Here is a 22081-nt window from a genome sequence, read left to right as displayed (position 1 = left end):
CAGCAGCCACCCGCCCACGCTGGCCCGGGGAAGGTCCTCCAAAGGTCCTTAGGGACAGCACAGCGCTTGGCAGAGCCCACAGAAATGAAAGGAACACTGCTCTGGGGCAGTGCAAGGAAAGGAGCAGCTGTATTTGAACAGAGGGTTCCCTGGGCAGGAGAGGGGTGTGAGACACATCTCATAACCTGCTCTGGGTCCTTATTGTGACCAGGAGCAACAGATCAAGCCTCTGTCATTTGGGCACGCAGGGATGATGTGCTTGCGAACCTGTCCATTAGCAGGAGTCTCCAGTGCAGAGTCTGAGGGGCTAGCATGGGATGACTTCAATCAGAAAGACCATGAAACACTGGGAAAGCAACCTGTGAAAGACGTGAAAAGCAGGACGCATTTCCATAGGTCTGGATACATCTCTCAAGAACAGTCAACTTGCCTTGTGACCAGTATATTTCTCAAGGCCCCACAGCCTTTGTGTTTCAGCTATCTTGCCAGTTTCCTCCTCATTTCTTATCCCACTGGACCCAGAGCTGCCTCTGTCCCCTGAGAAGAGTCACTACTGTGCCTCTCTGCATAAAGAAACCAGGAGCTGAAGCTCCTCCCAGCAGGGTGAGGATGCTCTGTGCAGTGCCAGGGACCGAGGAAGCACTTTCTGCTTCTACCTCAGCTGCAAAAAAAGAGTGGATTAAGAACAGTGAGAGGAACAGAGCATGTGTGCAAACAAGGGAGAGGAAGCTTCAGATGGAACCCAAAGGAAGATTTAAGCCTGGGCAGAGGTGCACTGAATGCTGCTACAGGAGCTGGATCACCATAGTCCTGGGGTTGGTTCTTTTCCTCTGACATGAATCAAAGCTGGCTCCAAAAGTCAAGCTAAATCCCCCATCTGGGCACTTCACCCTCTTTGACACAGGCATTCCCACTACATCTTACTCTGCCCTCCTTTGCCTGACACTATTTGGTTCTTTGTGACAGCACCTTTGAGGTCACAGAAAACAGCCTGCAGCACTTTGCATCTGCACCAAGGTGCGAGACCCCGCTGCCCTCTGTGCTCCGGGAAATGCTTCGTAATCACAGAAGCAGAAGAGGAATTATTCCTGGACACACAGAAAGGTCATTAGGGGAAATCAGTAGCTCCTGAGATGCTGGATGTGCAGGGATGTGTCCCCACGCCCCCAGCAGAATGGCAAGGAGCAATGAGAGCTGATGGCCTGGGCTGGGAGCAGGCAACAGGTGGGCACTTTGTAATACAAACATGCTCACAATAATCAGTACTGATTGCAAAGGAAAAAAGAAAGAAAAGTGAATGAGGGAAGAGTTTGCACAGCCATGGGGCACTTTGAGAACATCATCACCCTCACTGCTCCACCCTCTGGATCACTCCCCAGCTATACTGATACACCTCATCCATTTTTGGGGAGGTGAAATCCCAGCTCTGAAGCATAGACTTGCTGCTGCTAATGCAGGGGAGAATCTGTCAGCTGTCACACAGTGAAATAAAACACCCCCCACCAAATATTTTTTTAAAGGAGCATTGCATATTCAAGAACAGATTGTTATGCTATTAACACCACTGCATCCAAAGGCACATTCCCAACCTTCAAACTGCTGAACTCAGCAACTGTAATATTTGTAATGCGACTTCCTAAGGTTTTTTAAATGGCCAATAAATGTCTCTTCCCCAAACTCTAGAAAGAATCATTGTGGAGCATCAGCTGAGGCTGGCTCTACAGCTCTTACTTCCTCCTTTACTTCTACCCTCAAATTCATCTTTTCCCCCACCCTGAACTCAAACCAGAGCCCCAAACCTGCCTTTCTCCACCCAGCCTCCCCTCCATCAGCAGTGCTCTGAGGTCACTGCCTGGGGAAAGCAGGCAGGGATGAAGGGTGCTGCTGCCCACTGCCACCTCTGCTCACAGTATTTACCTGCAGGGTGGCACACAGCAATGCACACGGGGGTGTGTGTGTGTGTGTGTGTCCTGAGGGACACCCCTGGGTGCTGCTCTAGAATGCTCTAGAGTGCCCACCTGCACTGCCTAGGTAGTTCTAGGCTGGGGAAATGCTGCCAGAGCAGCGGCTGAAGCTTGGAGCTGGGGCCACTGACAGCTCCAGAAAGAGTCTCACATTTCAGTGTGCTTTGCCTTTAACACGGCTGAGGTGTAAAACAAGTGAATATATATTGAGTGAGGATAGGAGACTCACATCCAGATCAGCTTCATGCACACAAACCAGGAATATTCATGTATTCTGTGTCGACCAGCCTGGCTGAGGCACAGGGCACAGACACATACAAAGGGTCGCTGTTATTATTTCTTATTTTTGCCTTGGGGGGCACTTAGCTGCTCAGATGGGCACCTTTTGCTCTCTGACTGCACAGGCAGGGCAAGGAAAGCATCCCTTCTGCCCTGCATCACGGGGCCTCCCCTCACCTGCCTCCCACTCCCTGCTGCTTTGAGCCTGTGCTCTGCAAAGGTGAGCTCCAAGGCAATTTCTCTTTGGAGGAGGAATACCAACAGTCTTGCCTGGCAAGAGTTAAACCCCATAAAACCAAGGCTTGTAGTTTTGTTTTCTTTCAATTTATACCCTTCACTTAAAGGGGGGGCAGGTGGGGAGGGAAAGAGGGGGAGAAAAAAGAAAGCCAGGTGACATATTCTAAGAGGGAGCACCGAAAACGTGTTAAGCACTTCAAAATCTCATATATTCAATCGGCCTCTGGCAAGACATCTGCCTAATGTTAGCGCTTAAATATCCTTTTCCATTTTACATGCATTCAAGTCTCATTTGAGCGAAATGAAACGGTATTATTAAAGGGAGATTTTGCACAAATGGCCTGAATTTGACATGTCAAGTTCAATGAGGCTGTTACATATGTAACACCAAAAAGGGCTCGGAGGCTGCCGGCTCTTGAAACAGCGCCAGTGGCTCAGAAATGAAATTTGCATTCAGAGAGCCCTGCTTGGCTGCATGGAGCTGAGCACAAGGCTCGGTTGGACCCACACAGCGTGGAGGAGCTGTGGGGTGAGCACAAGCAGGTCTCTCCCTATGCTGTGGGAGACTGGACACACCAAGAAAGCAGCAGAGCTAGAAACCCAGGTGCCTCATTCCCACCCAAGGTAGCTTTTTCAAGGGAAAGCTGGACTCTGCAGCAGGGTTGGATCCTCCTGAGTGATGTCCATCACTGGTCCAACAGCTGGGTTTAGTCCCTGGTACATGCACAGGACTGCTGAGGCATGGGTGGGTGCTGCCCTGTTGCCAGCATGGCTCCTCCTGCCTTGCTGCAAGATGCTCAAGCTGGGTTGACCTTGAGATGTCCCTGTCCTGAGGCCAGGATGGTCACACCAGTACTGCCCTTGGAGGGAAAAAGCACTGTCCCTGTCTCTGGGGGATAGCAAACCCCATTCCTATCAGATGAGAAAGGGGTTCATTGGAGTGGGTGAGTTGCTTGTGGTGATCTGGGACATGGGTAGCATCATCCAGGTGGTGCCTGCAGCTTCCTTGTATCTCAGCCCCCAGAAGCTCCTGGAGAAATCCCTTTTCTGGAGTTGATCCAGTGCCCACCAAGTCTCCAGTGCTGCAAGGCTTCCCCAAGCACAGGAAATCTACGATTTTGTTGCAAATCATTAAGGTTTATTAAAACTTAACATCACAAGCCATGATTGGCTGCATCCTCTTTAAATTAGAAAAAAGAAAAAAGCCCTTGGAAAGTAGCCCCCTGGTTTGCTTCTCCCCATCAGACTGATAAGTAACAGCTGCTGGGCCATTTCGGTAACAAGTCGATATTGGCAGGGAGCGGCCAGGGCTGCCAGTGCCCGTCGCGTTTATAGGCCTACATTTTATTTTTATGTTTATTGGGTTATTTGAGATCATTATTAGTTTCTCTCTTCTCTTGTTGATGTGTTCTTGCTCCTGGCTTCTCCAGGCAGGAAAGGTGGGGGAATGGGAAACGAGGCAACCCACTGTAGTGAGTTGTAGCGAGCTGCCTGCTGGGGCTGGGCAGTGCAGGGGACTCAACCCCATCACACCCCACTGCAAATCCTGCCCACGATTCCCGCCTCCGATTCCTGCCCTCCCTGCCTGCTGCTGCCCTGGTCCCTGCCTCAGTTTCCTCCAGGACTGGGAGGGCCCATCCCTATGGGGAGCTGCTGTGTTACAGATTAGCCTCCATGGCCTGAATCCATCGCCTAGATTGAACGTTATCTATCACACTACGGAGCGAGTCATTATTTAATAATTAATAAAGACCTCTGATTCTTCCTTGCCGCCTGCGTGGCTGAGCGGAGCAGGCCAAGGAAGCGAGGGCAAGCCAGGGAGAGCTGTCTCCTCTCTAACTGCTGCTGTTATTTAAAGGAATAATGCCATTCTTTTTCATTTGTCAGCTGGCCCACAATGGCCCTTGTCACGCTTTATGATTTAGGGTTTCCTTTCCTTTCCCATTAAACGCCACCTTCCCATCACCACTTCGCGCCAGCCAGCCTCTGCTCCTGGCTTGCAGTTTCAGTTTCACTCTGATATTGGCCCAACTTCTTTGATGGGCTCCTCCGAGCACTAATTGCTTCTGTTCATTTAAACCTGTTCACTAATTTGCAGTGGCCCTTTATTAAGTTGGATGCGGCCCAAATTACACCATAAATTACTCTTGCAAGGGGACTGGGTGTCGCGGGGGATAAATGGCTGCCTGTTCCCTGCTTCCCCCTTCCCTATCTTCCTGTGCAATGCACAGGGAATGTGGGTGTCAGCCTGAGGGTGCAGGTGCCAAATTTGGGGTATCTCAACCCAGATCCATTCTGGGAGGTGTCTCCTTCTCTAACTAAAGCTCCCTCCTGCTCCCTCCATCTGCAATGGCTATCACTGAATCCAAGAAGATCCAAGCCAAGCAGGGATGGATTCTACATCCTCCATACTGTGCACAGCCATGTGCAGCCCTCACCCTGGCACACACACACTGACACACATGCTGTCCCTCCTCTCCTACCACCTGCTGATGTAACTTTGCTTCGAGTAGGCAGTTTGATTCCTTTCCTCACCTTTTAATGACCGGAGAATTCATTAATAATTGAAATAAACACGCTCTTTCCCAAGGCTGCTGACTTTTATTAAGGCAGGGCCAGGGATTTGCCAACCCTTGGCTGCAGCCATTTCCTAAATAACTGCTAGCAGTTAAAAGGCAATTTTTTTTTTTAATAGGTGACTTTTTTGCACTGAGGGTAGCAGAAGGGAGCTGAAGGCAGCTGAGGAGCAGTGTGCACCAATGCTGCAGGGCTGCTCCATCAGGGGGTGTCAGCAAAATGAGAGCTGCTCACTACACACACGTCCCCTGGGAAAGGGATGTCTGTGACCTCCAGGAGGGATTTCTGCCTGCCTTTACCATTGCAGTGAACCCCAGAGAAATGTTTCTGCCCCATTGGCTAGCACTAGATCCCCCACATCTTGTAGCTGCGGGCACCACCATCTTCTCTGCCCCATGCAGGTGCCTCAGCCAGATCACCAGGGATGCTGATGGACCCCAGGGAGCTGCTTACCTGATGTTCAGCTGCGTGAGCTTCTCCAGCTCCTGCTCCATGTGCTCCTGCAACTCCCCGGGGCGAAGAAGGACCTGGCAGATGGGGCAGATTGGAGCCTGGCTGTCAAACAAAGTTGCTTTCTTTTTGCCTGTGAGAAGGAAAAGAAGGGGAAAAGCTTTAGCTCAGATCAGCTGCCATCAGCATCATCCATGCTCTGCTTTGGTTCCTGTCCTAGCACAGGACTGAAATCCAGGGATTTTCTCATGGTATAGCCCTAATTCACTCTCCATCCTACAGTGCCTGGGGCAGGGATTGGCTCTCTCCTGCAGTGGCTCAGCAACTGGCACAAGAGCATCCCAAGCCTGGCTGTGGGCCCTCCACTCTTACAGGGAGACAGCAACAGCCCCACATTCTGGAAGTGCCCCTGTGCACACCCAGCTTCCCATTTGAGGTTCAGGTGATATGATCTGGAGTAGATGGTTGACTCTACACTGCTCACTGTTCCTATTAACTCATTATAAAGAACCATCTTTATCCTCCTTGACACTCCTGAAGCTGGGTGGGTCAGGATGATCCTCCCTATGAAGGGCAGAGTAAATCTCCATGGGCACACAATGTTGGGCAGCAAAGGAAAACCCATGATGTGAGGCTGTGGATGCACTAGGGAGCTCACCCAGGATTGCTCACCCTTTCCCAGGGCTGGGCTTGGGCCCCTTGTCCCCCCTGCACCACCAGCAGCTCCAGACCCCAGAGTTCTGGGTCGCTGGGGTTGTATCACCCCTGGGTGAGATTTGGGGCTGCCTGTGTACCCTAATCCTAGCTGGGTTGAGCCTCTGGGGCAGATCTGCAAGCAGCACATTTCCTCACACCCTCCTTACTCTCAATCCTGTCTTCTGCTTCCCTGCCCAGCCACATCTCCCTGGTTCACTCCCTGATCTGAAGCCAATTTCTTCCAGCTCAGAAACTTTATTGCCCCCTCTGTAAGGAATATACAGCGTCTATTTAACATAAAATAAAATTCTAAAGCAAACAATGAAGTTCCCATAAAAGAGGGAAGCCCTCAGGTCCCCAGGCCCCCTCTCCCAGCTGTACTAGCAGCTCTGCTCATGAGAGGGCGTGCGGAGCCTGGCTCAGATGGCTCTGGCAGGGAGGAACGTGCTTTATAGCTGCCTCTTGTCATCCAGCATGAACCCTCCTGCTGGATTATTTATTTATGTATTAGACATGGATCAAATTGGTTAAATCCGAGTGAGAGGCAGTAATGCACAATAAAGCAGCCGGTGCTGGATACGAGGGGGCTGTGTGCAATGTGGCCTTCCAATCAGGAGCCAAAAGGTGCCATTTTATGGTTCCTAATGATGGTGGAGCCCAGTTAAATGAATCCCCATTAAAGGAATAGACCTTCTCAAAGGATAAAACATTGGCGTGAGCAGCTTTACTGGGTCGCTGCTTCTCTCTGTATAACTGCCTGGCACAAGCATTTAACAAGAGAAAGGGTCTGAAGTAAGTTTGAGAGTCACCTTGGCTTTTCTTTGCCCTTCAGCAGGACAAAGTGTAAGGGCCTGATGGAAGCAGGGCTGTCAGGAGGAAAACCTGACTGGTCTCTCCTCTGGACTTGGGCCACCCCCAGTGGCTCCCAGGCAGATCCCAGGTGCCTTGGGCCCTCATTCCCACCACCCTTCTGCCTGGGAGGACACACAGTTTTTGGCAGCATGCAGCCCATGCAACTTGGAACATCCTCCTCTCTCCTCCTTCGCTCATGTTTAAATAATGCCCAGAATCCAGCCCAAACCCAAACATCCAGCTCCTGCTGACCCTTGCGGGAAAGGTCGGCATTTCAGTAATTCCATCTTCCTCTTGGAGCTTTTCCACTTTTGTCTAGTGGGGGCCCAAAATAGCCCAGGAGCGTCCCCGACCACCTGCTATTTATAACCCCAACTTCACAGCAAAACAATGGAGCTGTCTGAGTCTCCCTCCCAAAATAAACAGGCAGCCTTTGAGGGACGGGAAATCCTGCTGGATCCCCGCTGTGGGGTGTGCAGATGGATGGGTAAACAGGCTGCCCTCCGCCCTGCTGCTCTGCACCCCCACTCCTGGCCCAGGCCACTGCCCTGGGGCCCACGAGCCCCCATCACCACCACAGCTGTGGCTGCTGGGGCTGGGATGCTCTCAGCAGCACCAAAGAGTGGAGCAGAGGTTGGGCATCCCCGTGTCTCCGCTCCACGGGGAAACCAGAGATGTTCCTTTGCTGCAGGAGGTGATGGACTGTCCTGGACCACAGAACTGGGATTGGCAGCCTTGGGTCAGGGTGCATAGTCAGGGTCCCCTGCTGGGGACCAGCTGGTACTCCAGACTGCTGGGATGTTTAACCCCCTGCACACCCAAGGCCTCACACCCTGCTTGTTCGCTGGTACTCTTCCACGGGGTGCATGTTCCTAAGCAGAGGCGACTTTGGATTTCAATGGCTGGGGCAACCAGGAGGGATCTCAGGCCATGAGAAGAAGCCTTGCTGTCTTCCATGACTGCTCCCAACCCCAGCCCAGGCCAGCAGGAGAAATGAGCAGCAGTGGCCTTACCCACCAGCTACACCAATGATACGGTGATGAATTTGTGCCAAGGAAGGATGTGACAGCTGTCACTCCACATCCCCATGACAGCCAGGGAAGATCCCCTTGCTCCGGTGAGTGCGGGAGGCTGGTGCTTGCACTGAAACAAGGGCTTCCAGAGGGGCAGGAGAACAGGAACCGGGACACACAGCCAAGTCCCTGATGTAGAGACTGCAAAGCAGGAGACAGAAGCAGCCCCAGCTCCTGGCCCAGGGGGCTGGCAGCTCACTTTCACAGGAGCAGGGCTAAGTGCAGCTGACAGGCAGGAAGGAGGGATCCTCTCCCGTGCCAGGAGGACACCTACGCAAGCCTCCCCAGGTCTGCGGCACCACTGCAGGCCTGCAGGGCCACAGAGGCTTCTCCTGGAATGTGTCTCCCCAAATCAGCAGCTTCCACATCTGCAGCATGCCCAGAGCCTGGCACACACCCACGCTGTGGTGACCTGCTCCAGGCAGTGGTAACCATCTCCATGGTGGAGGATGCTGGGTTGTGAGGAGAGGGACAGGATGGGCATGGCAAGTTTTCAGGCCTCTTGGTTTGTGAACACCAGGGTGGAGAGAGATGCATACAGCCCACCTCTCCTCTGCAGAGCAGAGTCATCCTGATATCCAGGAGCAAACAAAGGATGCTACATCATGTGTGTGGGTGGATGGTGCTGGGGTGTAAGTGCTCACCCCTCTGGATGGAGCAGAGGGCATTGATTTGCCCAGGGCAAAACAAAGGGCCCATATCCCTGAGCGAGGGGGGGACCTATGCCTGCTCCCTGCTTATCCCTCCCTGCCCTGTGCCAAACCCGCTCCTGGGAGACTCTGAATGGCTCTTTTCAGGCTTTTGTTTTTTGGCAGCTGTGTTTTTGTTTTCTTTGCCCCTCTCTCTCCCCTTCACTCTCTGGTTACTCGGTAGGCTCGGCTCCAGTGTTTACCCTCCGCAGCTCTGCCGCGCTTCCCTCGCTGCCGACCCCCCGCTCGCCGGTGCCAGAGAGATGAAAAGGCAGAGCTTTGGTGCTCCCGCTGTTTGCACGGTCTCCTGGGCTCCGCGGAAATGTTTAACTCCAAGTGCTGAAACCGAATATTTCCTGCTCTGAAAGCACCGTGCTCAATACGCAGATGCACCCCTGCGTGGAGGAATTTCTCCACAGGCTCTTTCGGAGGGCATCTGCAAATGGATCCCAGCCCAGGTAGGGACTGGACCAAGCCCTCCTGATCCCACTGGGGATAGAGGGCTGGATCCTTCATTCAGGGACACTGATATGGATCCAAGATAATTCCCTTGGGAAGGGTCTGATTCACTGCAAAGCAGCCCGTAATGGGCTCCAGGCTGGGAGCTGGGCTCAGGTTCAGGGGACACAAGGTAGGCATGGAGCCATGAAGTCACCCCTGCTCCTGCCCTGCACCTGTGCCCTGACAGCACTGCAGGGTGGGAGTGTGTCACTTGGAAGGCAGAACTTTCCCTCACAAGCAGAATGTGAACTACAGTTTTGGAGAGCATATAAGTGAAAAACCCGAGGAAACCAGCCCACCAAGAGTGCTGACAGCACAGGGTGCATACAGCCCCTCACCACTACACAGTGCAGAGTAAACAATGCTCCCATCACTCAATGAGCAAAGTTTACAAGGCATGAGGGCTCCCTCTGCACAGGAGCTCAGCAAGTTGCCAAATGAATGAAATAAATAGTCTAAAACTGCACTGCTCATCTGCACTGATGCACAGCCAGGTGCCTCCCCAGGAACTGCTGCCGAAGGTGGCACAGGCAGTGCCACCTGTGGCTCCCCATGCTGTCCCTCCTTGTGACAGCTGAACCTTGCTCCCATGAGGACCAGCTCTTCAGTCCCAACTCCTGATTTCTCCTACCTCAAACTCTTTTCCACTTCTGTGAGTACCAAACCCCCCCTCTTTGAGATGCCTCCCTCCATCTCACCTTCCCATTTCTGCTCTCTCCCTCCTAAACACTCCATCATTTAAACCCAATCAAAGCCAGTTGATCTGAAACTCTTCTGAATAGAAATGACCCCACGCTGGGGCCCTGTGGCCCCATGCCCTGCTTTGGGGGCTGTGCTAAACCAGGTGGGTGGTAATGGAAGTGCTGACACAGGCTGCTTGACAGCACTGCCACTGCCAGCTCCTGTAATAATCCCTCTGGCTGCTCTGCAACTCGCTTTCCGCGGCGATTATTTTCCATTCGATGATGGGCTTGCTGTTATTTGTGTACTGATAGCAGGTATCTTGTGTGACAAGCCTCCTTTCCTTCCAGCTCAAAAAACAATAATTCAAAGAAAGCCCCATATTAGCTTGGAAATAGCAAAACACTCACTCTTCTCCTGGTGAGCCCACGCCACAACTGATGAGGCTCACAGAGCCCTGGTAGTAAGTGGCGGCCAAGGAGGGGAGATGACAACAGTGGCTCAAGGCAGAGATGGTTCATGTGTTAGTGCAGAGCACTCCAGAAGAACAGTAGAGGCAAAAAATATATGGTATTAAAGTGAGGGAGCAGGAATAATGTTGATGATTGCTCTCCCATCTCCCTGTTATTTACTGGTTTGGTTCCAGTGCTATCCCCATGGAGTGACATCCTGCCTGCTGGGCACTGCCTTGGATCCTGCTGGTTGGTACCAAAAAGTATAGGCACCCAAAAACCTGCAGGTGAGGTCAGGGCACCTCCCATTCCTTCTATGAGGGCCCTCCCATCCCTCAGGCTCCTGCTGGCTGGGGATGCAGACCTCAACTTGCTGCCCAGGATGGGTGCCCTGGATCTGGCCCCTGCTGCAGCTGCTCTGCACAGGGCAGTGGAGATCCTGGTGCCAGAGACAGTGACAGGCAGTGAGGTGACTCCAGGTTTGAGTGCTGTGGCTGGGTTCAGTGTCTGGCCATGACTGCATCCACAGCACAACTTAACTCTGCAAACACCCCACAGAGCAGCAAGCACATCCAGACCACCCAGCACTGGGCAGAGCTCCCTTGGATCACATGCCCTTTGGAGGTCTGTGCAGGCAGGAAGGTGGCAGAGGCCTGACAAAATGGCTATTCAGATAAGAAAATATTTTTGAGGAATCACTCACAGCACAAAGATACTGCATAGCACCAACAGAAGCTGGACTTGGATTGTGCTTGGCACATCACAGAGCCAGTCCTGCCTTGAATCTGGCAAAGAGAGGCACAGGGATGAGGGACAGCTGGTTTTATACACCTAGGGTGAATAAAACACATAGAGACATAGACAGACAGGGGGACCTCTGCAACCCCATGAACAAACTGGGTCACAGAGAAGACCTGTACTCAGACTGCTGCATCCCCACCAAGAGCCTGATCCCTGACACTGCTCCCTGCTAAGGTGCCCAGGCTGCCAAGCAGCTTAGAAAATACACCTGCTTCTCTTGAGAGTAAAAACTAGAAAGAGATCTGAGGCAGAAAAGCTTGCTAAAATATTGATTTCCCTCCAAAGAAAGAGTTGTTCTTGTAGCTGCCTGTCCAGACAAGCTGGATACTGGAGAGGACTGGTGTAAACTGGTGCAGTGCTGCTGCCATGCAGTTAACCCCAGCTGAGGCTGGTCCCATGGGTCACTCAGTAAAAATGCATGTTTGAACAGCACCCTGGGCCCTTCAGAGGCTGCTGCAGGTCCCGTTGGGTCCAGCACCGTGTTGCTCATGGCCAGTGGCAGCTGGGCAGCAGGAGAGGTGAGGAACCCCTTGTGATCCCACCCTGGCTCTCCATCTGAGGAGATCATGGCTGCCCGGTGTGGGGCAGTGAAGATGGATGGAGCTGGGCAATAATTTAAGAAACGGAGTGAGTCTGTACATCCAATCACTTTACAAATCAGGGGAAAGGGAGAGAGGAGGGAAGGCAGGAGGGGGGGGGAGAAGTGAAAAGGCCGCGCAGGGAAATGCATCACAATTACTGTCTCAGCTCTAATGAGGAGCCTGTCATGAGGCTGTCATCCTGCGGAAAGCCACCTACTCAGAAAGATTCAATAAAAAAGTAGCAGAGAGATAAAAAAGAGATATATTTCAGCCCTTGCTAATATTCTTTTCATTTGTCCCAGCACAAAATAAGATACTGCACTTAACCGGCTCGGTTAAAATGAAAAGGGGGGGGGCGGGAAGGGAGCAGCATTGATCAATACCACTAAAAGCCGGGAGACACGGTGATGGAGTGCAATTTTTTTGTCTGTGCTGAAGCATAGCAGAGGCCCGGGCGGGGTAATTTATGATTCGTACGCATGCCGGCTAACTAGAGGCTGACAAGACAATGAATCCCCGATGAGAGGGACGCGGGCTGCCGGGAGAGCTGGAAAGGGAGAGCATGACAGGGACCTGGAAAGGAGAGAGGAAGAGGAGGATTGGGACAGGCTGATGGTGCTGCTCCATGTGGGGATGCTGAACTGAGCAGAAACACTTCCCTGGGTTTCACAAGGTGAAAACAGAGAAATGCTGAGAGCTAGCAAAGGAAGGTGTTGCACTGCCTCCTCCCCTGTCCTCCTCTCTCACAGCTGGGCAGCCTGCCCACACAGGCTTCTCCCAAGGAAGCACGACAGTGCCCAGCCACGCCCCTCTCTAGGTTGGAGATTGACCAAATGAGGTCAGCAGGAGCCAAGGACAGAGATGATCCCTTCTCTGCTCCAGATTCTCTGATGGGTGCCAGTATGAGTCGGGAAAAGCTCACAACCACGGAGTTGGATCTTCTTGCTGCTGTCCATCTTCTGCTCCTGGAATGAAACTGGAGTTTCCTTCAACCCACTGGTTCATCTCCCAAACATACAAGTCCTTGGCAGCAGCTGGGTCTCCCCAGCTTCAGTCAAGGTCCTTGACTTCAGTGAACATGGCATGGCAGAAGCACTCTGAGGGAATCCTACAGCTCTGCCTTCCATCCTGGGGCATCTCCTGGGGCATGATGCACCTCGTTCCCCCCATCCTTGAGCTGCCCTCCATCCCATGGGTCTTTTTATACCAGGCACCCAACACTGGCCAGGCTATGGACAAACTCCCCAGAGCCTCTGGGACCCTGGGATCATGCTGGCAGCTCTGCAGACTCCATGGCCCATGGCCAGTCCTTCCTCTGTGGGACTTGCAAAATGAGGCACTGGTTCAGAGCACACTTCCCAGCACATGGCAGCGAGGCAGAAGACCCCAGGGCTCTCTCAGTCCTGTGCCATGGCCAGACAGAGTGTGGGGGATGATTCTGCCTCTTCACCATCCCTCCTCCTCCTCCTCAGACACCTGGAATGCCTGGGGCTGTGTACCCAGGGCTGGCAGCTGGGCAACATCCACCAATGTGCCTTGGGCCCTGTTTGCTCTTAAAAGGGCTACTTTTTGTTGCTGGTTGGATGAATTATCCAACCTGGAGTTTCTGGTGGCTTGGTGGGAGAGGGTGGAGAGAAGGAACTCTTTGGGTTCATTGCCAAAGTGTGCCTTAACTATCCATGCTCTGCATCAAGTCTTGGGATGGAAAGACCTGGAGCAAAGCACCTTCTTTAAATGCCAAAAAATAATGGCAGTGGGAACTAGAAAAGGTGGGAGTTTCACATAAACATTCTTGTACCTGGCTGAGAGACTGTACAAGAGCTGGGGTCTGAGGTCTGGACACATTTGGGGCCTGTTTTGGGCCTTGACTCCTTAATCTGTAGCAGAAACAGGGATACAGCTGAGAGAGGGAGCAACAGCCCTGCAACTGGGTCTGGGGAAGACCTGCAGGGGTTTCTACCCCAGCTTCATTCCACCATCACATCCAGCTCCCTGTAAAACACACAGGATGATCCTGCACCAGGCTGCAGCTGCTCAGCTGTCTCAGCCCCACCTGCCTCCTCCTTTGAGTTCTCAGCAAAGGACCTGACTGCATCCTGAGAGAGGATCAGCCTGGAAATGAACCTTTGCCTTCACCACTGGCAGTGAAACAAGAGCCTAGGAACTACCCCACTGCCAGTAGGCTGGGCCATGTTAAGGGTCCCCCCACAGCCCAGGGAGGTACCCCAAGAGCAGCAGCCCCATCCCGGCCCTGCAGAAGACACTTGCAAGCAGCCATGCTGCTCCAATGCCCTTGACTTGGAGGGCAGTCTGTGAAGTTGGTGATATACTGATAATTCCAAGGGGTGATGTGGCAGAGCCTTTCCCTACCTCCCACCCCCTCCCTCCCTGCCACATTCCAGCTCCTCTCCTCTCCTCCCTTGGGGATGTGTGGGGCACATATCGAAAACACAGATATTGAACTGTCAAAACTATTTCCTACAAGAAAATAGATTCATCAGCTTGCAGCACACAGGGTCATTGCCACATTTTCCCCTCGCGCCAGCACCTGCACATGCCGGCGCATACCCAATGCCTCTTCGCAGCACCGGCACTTTAGCTTGTAGCTCAGGGCCCTTAAGTGACTTTGAGAAATGGATAATCGATTATAATTCCACGGGCCTCTCTGCAGATTTATCCGGAGAATGTATAAAAGCCAGGGATTGGGAGAAGCGGGTCCTTCTGGCCAACACGTCAATTGCCTGCGCTTTTCGTGCCCGGCTCGGAAAATCGCATCCCGAGCACGACTCTGTTTAATCCATCAGTACACAATCAATGCACTCTGTAATCAACTCTTGATCACTTAATTTTACACATGTTGGCTGAATCCCTTTGTTTAATCACTAGATCAGGCCGCCTTGTTGCACTGCCCCCTCCCTGCTTAACCCTCCCTGACCCTCATCCCCTGCTGTCGGCACTACCAAATGCAGCCCGGAGCCTTCATTTCACCTTGAGGAAGAGCTCCCATGAATTTAGAGAGTCATGAGATGGCAGAAAGGGAAAGAGAAGGAATGAAAAATAACACTGGAGAGAAAGAAAATATTTTCCCTTCTGTGTCTTCATAGAGCTCGTGCTGGCCTTTTTGATCCATGTAACAGCGACCACTGCTGGGGTTTAAAGGGGGGCTGGATGTCAGGGTATGCACACTGAAGCCCTGTGACACCCCAGGGAGAATGGGCATGTTGGGGTGCCACTGGGAAGATGCACCAGCAAACGACAGGCACTCATCACCCAGCTGCATCTGTCCCCTCAGCATCCTCCCCACCCCCTGATTATTTTGACTGTTTTAGCAGCCAGTGCCATTATGAGCAACAGTTCTTGATCTTTCCCTCCCAGAGGCATCCTTGGGAGCATCACTCCCATCTCACCAGGGTTCGTCTCTCTTTTCACGGCAAGAGCATGACCCTTGGGTTGTGAATGCATGTAAACACAGCTATTTGGCATTTTTAGCATGATTTGTGTCACCAGCCTGGTGCCATCTCATCCTCCGCGTGTGTTCTGCCAGCGTGCCAGGGTCAGTGTCTGAGGGATGCTCATAGGTGGAAATGTCTGATGGCCTGACAGTGAAATGCACTGGGATTTTGCAAGAAGATTTTGTTGCACTTTAATTGTGTGATGAAAGCCTGGAGCTCAGAGATAGGGGGACCACATACTTGCAATCCAAACGTGAACCATTTTGACTGGACACATAGGTCACACAGCACGTCCCTCCTACTCGAGCAGCACAGTGGTCATTCCCAGCCCAGCTAAATCTTCCTTTTTAAAGAGGCCTTGGTGCTGCCTCTGATTTGGCACGTGGAGTAACTGCTGCTCATTCCTGCAAGAATAAATGATGGGATATGCTTGAACAAGAGGGATCTGGAAGCACAATTGCCAGGGGAACGTGCAAATGTTAGCTTTGCACAGGAAACTCGCACAAAACTGTATGTTGACACCAAGAGGCCAGTTATAGGACAAAGCAGGCACGGATGTTTAAAGAGAATTCCAGTTGCTATCCTATAGCAAATAGCCTTCAAAGAGCCCCTGGAGCTCTTGGCTTCTCAGCATGGAAAGAGGAGCTTGTGCAAGATGAAACACAAATAAATAGTTTACCATAGAAAAGACATCCAAGGCAAAGAGCGAGATGCAAGTTTTAGCTCTCACATTAGCCAGCTGGGGTTTTATTGGTCCCTAAGTAAAAGCTGTAAATAAAATACAAACCCAACCTGCATATTGTCAACCTACATTTTAAAAAAGCCCACAACTTAATTGCACTCAAGAGCACCAAGGGGCGAAGTCGTGCACGGTACATCACAAGGCAGCCCACAGAGCTGTTTAGTAAAGTGTAAATCCAAGAGCTGAACAAGTGGAACTTCTTACCTTGGGATCTGCCAACAGGCACAGATTACTCTGCCTTTGCTAGCACAGCTCATTCTGCTCCAGAAACTCTTGGTAATGGATTTGTAAGGAAAAGGAGCACAAAATGCTCTCTTCTCTGCTCACACTGACATTGGTGGCAAGGACGAAGGATGGGTGGTGAGCTGGGTGTTAAGACTCCATCTCCTTGTTTCCAGCCTCCTGTCTGGCCACAGGCAGCAGAAGTGATGCTGCACTTTAGGGAGGCAGAGGCCAGGTGACAGGGACAGCAGCTCCAGCTGGAGTATGCCAGCAGGGAATGGGTGAGCCACCAGAGCATCTGCCCCTCCTGTCCTGACTGCTGAGGATTCCTGTGCCAGCCTCTGCAGTGCTCCTGGGGTGTTCCAGAGCAAGGACAGGTCTTCCCTCCATGTCAGGCTCTCATCCCTCCTATGCAAAGCTTAGCTGCTCTTTTCATCCATTTTTTCTTTCTACTGCATTCATTCTTTAAACTGTAATACATGCTTATATGTTGAGAACATCAAAATTAGCTCATCTGGCTCATTTTCAGGAATTGCTTGTCCTAGCAGATCCATGCTTGGGATCTGCTCTGGGCTTCACCTGACTACTGTCTGCATGGCTTTTTTTCTCAGGGTCTGCACTTGTTCAAGGCAGTCTGACTTCCAGGGGATTAGAGAAATCCAAACTAGATCATTCTATCCCCAGAGCTCCTGGGTGGGCCCTCTGAACCTCTGGCCAGGTACTACTCTTCTCCCTTTTCACTTGGCACACCACACACTGTCTGGGCTGGGGTCCTGTGCAGGAGCAGGGCAGGATGAGGCCTCACACACACATCACAAGCAATCAGGGATGCTGCTCTGCCTGGAGAGTTAAGTGCCCAAATGGAGCATGCAGGATGGGAAGCCAGGCAGAGATGGGATATGCCCAGGCTGGAAGAAGGTGCTGTCCAAGCTGAGGATGCGTTTGCAAATCCTGGTCCAGCAGCAGTGAACCCTCTAGGAAGAGCAGGAAAGGCTTTGCTGCAAGCCAGCTTGGAGGAGAAGGAGCCCAGGGATGGAGAAGAGCCGCCCTCACTCTCACCCACATGCCGACACAGGCGATAGCAGTGTCACATCCCTTCCACTGTTTTCAGGTGGAGAGAGGGAAATGAAGAGAAAAAACCCCAAAACAACCTGCCAAGGACTAATTAATATTTAATTTACTGCAAAATGTACTTATTATTCCCAAGTAATTGGCCGACTGCACAGCTGTGACCACTAATGAACAGAGGGGGGGCAAGGCGCAGGGACAGGAGGTGGGTGGGGGGAGCACAGGGGTGGTGGTGTCTTTGATCAGACCCTGCTGCCTGCCTTTTAATGTGCATAATAAGAAAACTTAAACAGCTTTGATTTTTTTTCCCAAGATCTAAAAATGGCTGTGATGCCACTAATGGATTGCGTTTAGCTTATTGCACTGTAATTGCCCTATTATCGCTGCAACTTTAACAAGGGGGGAGAAAAGGACTTTGGAAGATGGCATTTGCAAATAGGTTGTTGAATAGCACTGCTGCTAAACACAGAGAACACAGGCGAGTCCTCCTTATTGTGATTCCTAGCATAGATTCCCAATACCTGAGGCACTCAGCATCCCTGTCTCTATTGCTGCTTTTCGCTCTGTGATTGAACTATTGGCTCATTTAACTCTAAGGATGGGAAATATTTTTTTACCTGCTAATAGAAGCGTGCCTCGGTTGTGGCTCAGCGTAGATTTTTAGATCAGTTTTTCTTGACGGCTTATTCTGTGGAGAGAGTTAATTTCACCCCAGTGCAAAGTACTTAAGTGGGATTTAAGTGGCATGGGAGTCTTTTGCTGACCCCTCAGCACAAGGTGAAATCTGCCCTAAGAGCCTTCCCTCCCCAGAGAGAGATGCTCAGCACAAAGTGGGGACGCATCCTGATGCTTCAGCCTCTTAATCTGCTGCTGAGTCCTGGTGTTTCACACGCAGTCCTGACCTGCACAGGCACAGCTTTTGGGCACAGGGACAAAATCATCCCCATACCCCAGGCTGCCTTGGCTGATGCACGAAAAGATGTCTTTGCTAGATTGAGGGGATGTGGAAGAGCATGGAAAAGGTATTGAAAGTGCAGGTTTCTTGTTCTTTCTGAGTCCTGACCTGCTCAGACCCTCGCTGTTCCCTCCCAAGACGGGCAGTCACTGTAGCGGTCACTTACTCTCCTGGAGGCTACCAGGACCAGGACTGTCTCCCCTTTGCCCTGAGCCTCACCCCTCCTCTCCTCCACTGCATCCCCCACTCCAATGCAGTCCCAGCTGATACCCAAAACCACCACATTTGGCTTGAAAGCAATCTCTGCTCTACTTTTTAACTACACATTGTGCATTATCCCCACAGTAAAGCCGAAATGGCAGCAGAAAACTATATGCTAACCCAATAAATGGTAACAGCCCCCTTGGAGGCATTAGAGGGGAGTGTGTCAGCAGTGAGCCAGCCACATGGCTACCAAGGGAGCCACACAGCCAGAGGATGCTATGGGCTGCAAGGCAAGGAGTAGTCTGGGTGCAGTGGGATTGGCAGGGAAGTCCCCTTTCCTGCTTGCATGGCTCCTCTCAGAGGGGGAAATTCACACCAGGTCTGAGTATCTGTGCTGTACCAACACCTGCCCCATGAGCCCTGTGCTCCTGTGGGTGCTGAGCTGCAGGCAGAGGTGATGCCTCACTTCCCAAACTCTCCATCCCCATCTCTGCCTGAAGCCAAGCAGCTTTCTCTGTGTTTCTCCTGAGCTCCCCCACTCCTTCCCTCTCCCTTCTGCTCTCTTGTGCTGGCAGAACCAAGAAGCAGGCACTGCCTCAAAATCCTCCCCAAAACCACATTTCTGTCTTGCTCCAACTGGCAGATCTTGCAAAAGAAAAACTGCCACCAGACCTTCAAGGGGAGAAGCAATTTTGGTTGGGCTCTTGGCAGGCTGACCTGGTGCTGGCCTCGAACTGCTGGATTTTCCTTGCTGGATGCTGTCTCTCCAGCTTAAAGAAGGAGCTGGCTCTCAACCCATAGAGTTTTATTTTGGATTTTATTAGACCTGATCAGAGAGATGCTTTTTTTGGGGGTGTACCTCAAGGCGGCACTCAGACGCCCCTCAGCATCTGCCAAAACAATAATTAAGAGATATTTGATTAGTGCCTTGTGTGTGAGGAGGGTGTCACTCTGTAACCAAGAATGGCCACTGGGAAGTGGGTCAGCACTACCCTTCTTTCCCAAAAAACTGGTGCAAAGAGGGGAGTATGGCCTTGTGGCCATGACATGACACAGGAACTCAGGACCAGAGATTGCCTGTTTGATCTCATTAATCTTCCTGTGCTTTAAGCCCTCATTCCTAGAAAGAAAATCAGAATCCCATATTTTAGTTTCCTTCTCTGTTCAGCCTTTAAGCTCAATGGGACTGTGCACAGTGCTCTGCTGCTAAAGTGGTCTCATCTATTCCTCAAGAGAAACATAAGTAATGTTATAATAATAATAATTTATAATTATAAATTATAACCCTCCCCAAATATAATAAATAATACAAATTCTATACATTAAAAAAAAAAAAAAAAAAAAAAAAGGAAAAAAAGTCAGTTTCTGGCTCCCAGTTCTCTCCTTGCCTGGGTTAACTTCTGTCCTGCTTGTTCCTCTGAGCTGGACCAGACACGATGCTAAGGAACAGATTCCAGGTCAACCTCCCCCATCAACATCCCCAGTATGAGCGCTGCAGCTTGGATACAGACACAAAAATCCAGCACAGGCAAAAGAAAATCAACACAACACCCCAGGGAATTTAAAAATCTGACCAGATAGGCACTATTGATGGAGAAATATAAATGCTGCTATTTCGGTGGCAGCTTCCTGAGCCCTAAACCTGAGCTGCAAAGTGGATTGTTGGATTCGATTTGTCAAACTGGGAGGCTGGCAAGTTTGGGCAGCTTCAAAGACTGTGTTTTATGGAACCTTTCAGGAACCCTCAATAAAAAATGTATTAGATTAGTAATTTGAGTCCCAAATGACCAATTTGAAACGATTGCTTTCTTATGATTTTTCTGAAAGTGCCTGTTTCGTGAGAAATTGCTTGAAAAATCAGACAGAGTTTTTAGAGACAATTGTAACAGCACACACGAGGGCTGGGCACGATGGCTTAGGAGAACATTCATTTAATTGAGAAAGGGAAAAAAACCCTTTGTAATGCTTCTTCTGTCTTTCTTTGGCTCCTGCATTACCATAATAAGGTCTAATTCTCCAATAACTCCCCAGAAGGGAAAGTGCCTTGCTCAGCCCTGCATTCAGGTGGGAACAGGGTGGTGTGGGAGGGAGGCACAACTTGCCAAGGTCAGGTGTCCTGAGCAGAGCTGGCACAGGAGCCCCTTGCCAGGTTCCAGTTATGGCTCCTTCCCAGCAAACTGGTTTTATCCCTGCCTGCTCAGCTCAGACCTGCCGGGGTGGGATGTCTGTGGGAGCACTGGAGGGCTCTCGGTGGAGCTTTGTGCTTCACCATATGGAGACGAATGGAACACACAGTTCACACAGAACTGTGAGCTATGCCTTACTGTTTTTAATACTAAAAATGCTAAAGGAAAGTGCCATTTAACTATCAGATGCATCAGAAATTAAGTGTACTGTGACCTCCTAAGCCTCTTTCAACCTAAATTATCCCACAAGTCCACCACCCTGCAGTTATCTTTGTCTTTACTCTTTGGTTTCTACGCTTTAAGGACCAGGCTCAGAGCACATACTTAAGCCTTCTACTCTGACTGCAGGGCTCAAAGAGTGCATTTTCCATTTATTTAAAGGAAAACTGAGATTCTTATACCATCATTTCATTGCAGAGGCTTAAACTATTAGAAGCAAAATTAAAAAAAAAATCCTGAGAGTCTTGTGATAAACTTGTGAAAGTTGGCAGTCCTGAGAATGAATCACCCTTGGACACTGCTACCTGGAAGGTATGAAGGAATTACAGTATATAGCCTAATTAGGCTTGTTAGCAGAGCAGGGCTGATTAAGAAAGATGCAGAATTTAGAGGAGAAACCAGAGAAGGACTAACCTACCCTCCAACCTCTTCTTATCCTGTCCAGTAAATCCTTCATGCCCTCTACACTCTTCTGTTTCCCTCATTCCGCCTATTTCCTTAGGATACTGAAGGAGCTGTGTATGTTTTGCTCAGTGGTTAAGCCCCAGGCATTTTAGGGTACCTCCAGGTGTGGAGTGATGGAACAAACCCCTGGTTTTGTCTTGCTCAACTTATCAATTTCATCACTAATGAAAATGCAAAAAACTTGCCCAGATCACTGAAATATCTTTATTCTTTTTCTCCTTAACTGCTCCTATTGAAGCAATATTTTTAAACAGGCCATTTTTAAGACAGGAAAATACCAACCAGTAGGTTTTGCATAAATGGCAATTTGCAAAACTGCAAAGGTGACATTTTTGACATGAACATTTAACAAAAAATTAATATTTTGTCTCTTTAATAAATGGGTATTTGCAAGAGAGAATCCATTATAAAAAGAGAGCTAACGCAAGGTTCTTGGAGCCATTTCCATCAATTGCTATAAGATTTATATGTAAATATGTTAATGGTACTATTAATAATTTAATGGGGGCATGGCAAGCTGTGTTTACATAATAAATATGATTAAGTGTTTCCCCCGAATGAAGTTGCTGAACTGTCACACTACCCCAGGTTATTATCAACATGGTTTTAAAATGTTAATCAGGCAATCAGAAGGAAATAGTCCCCCATCCCTGCTGGACCATCCAAGTTGTTTTAAACACAGACTGCCACTGGTTCAGATGATCCCAAAACCTCCCAGCATTGCTGCAGTGACAC

The 22081-nt window shown here is 50.5% G+C and overlaps 1 protein-coding gene across 3 annotated transcripts in view; it reads right to left on the bottom strand.

The window, feature by feature from the left end:
* Positions 1-22081, bottom strand: part of RNF220 (ring finger protein 220) — a 209003-nt gene that overhangs the window by 76288 nt on the left and 110634 nt on the right. For all 3 annotated transcript variants that reach the window (XM_058030483.1, XM_058030484.1, XM_058030485.1), the window contains one exon: positions 5511-5640. In XM_058030483.1, coding sequence (XP_057886466.1) covers positions 5511-5640 — 130 coding nt within the window. The remainder of the gene's footprint in view (positions 1-5510; positions 5641-22081) is intronic.

This window comes from Melospiza georgiana, chromosome 9 (genome assembly GCF_028018845.1).
Source record: "Melospiza georgiana isolate bMelGeo1 chromosome 9, bMelGeo1.pri, whole genome shotgun sequence".
NCBI lineage: Eukaryota > Metazoa > Chordata > Aves > Passeriformes > Passerellidae > Melospiza > Melospiza georgiana.
This window is presented reverse-complemented; position numbering and strand designations above follow the sequence as displayed.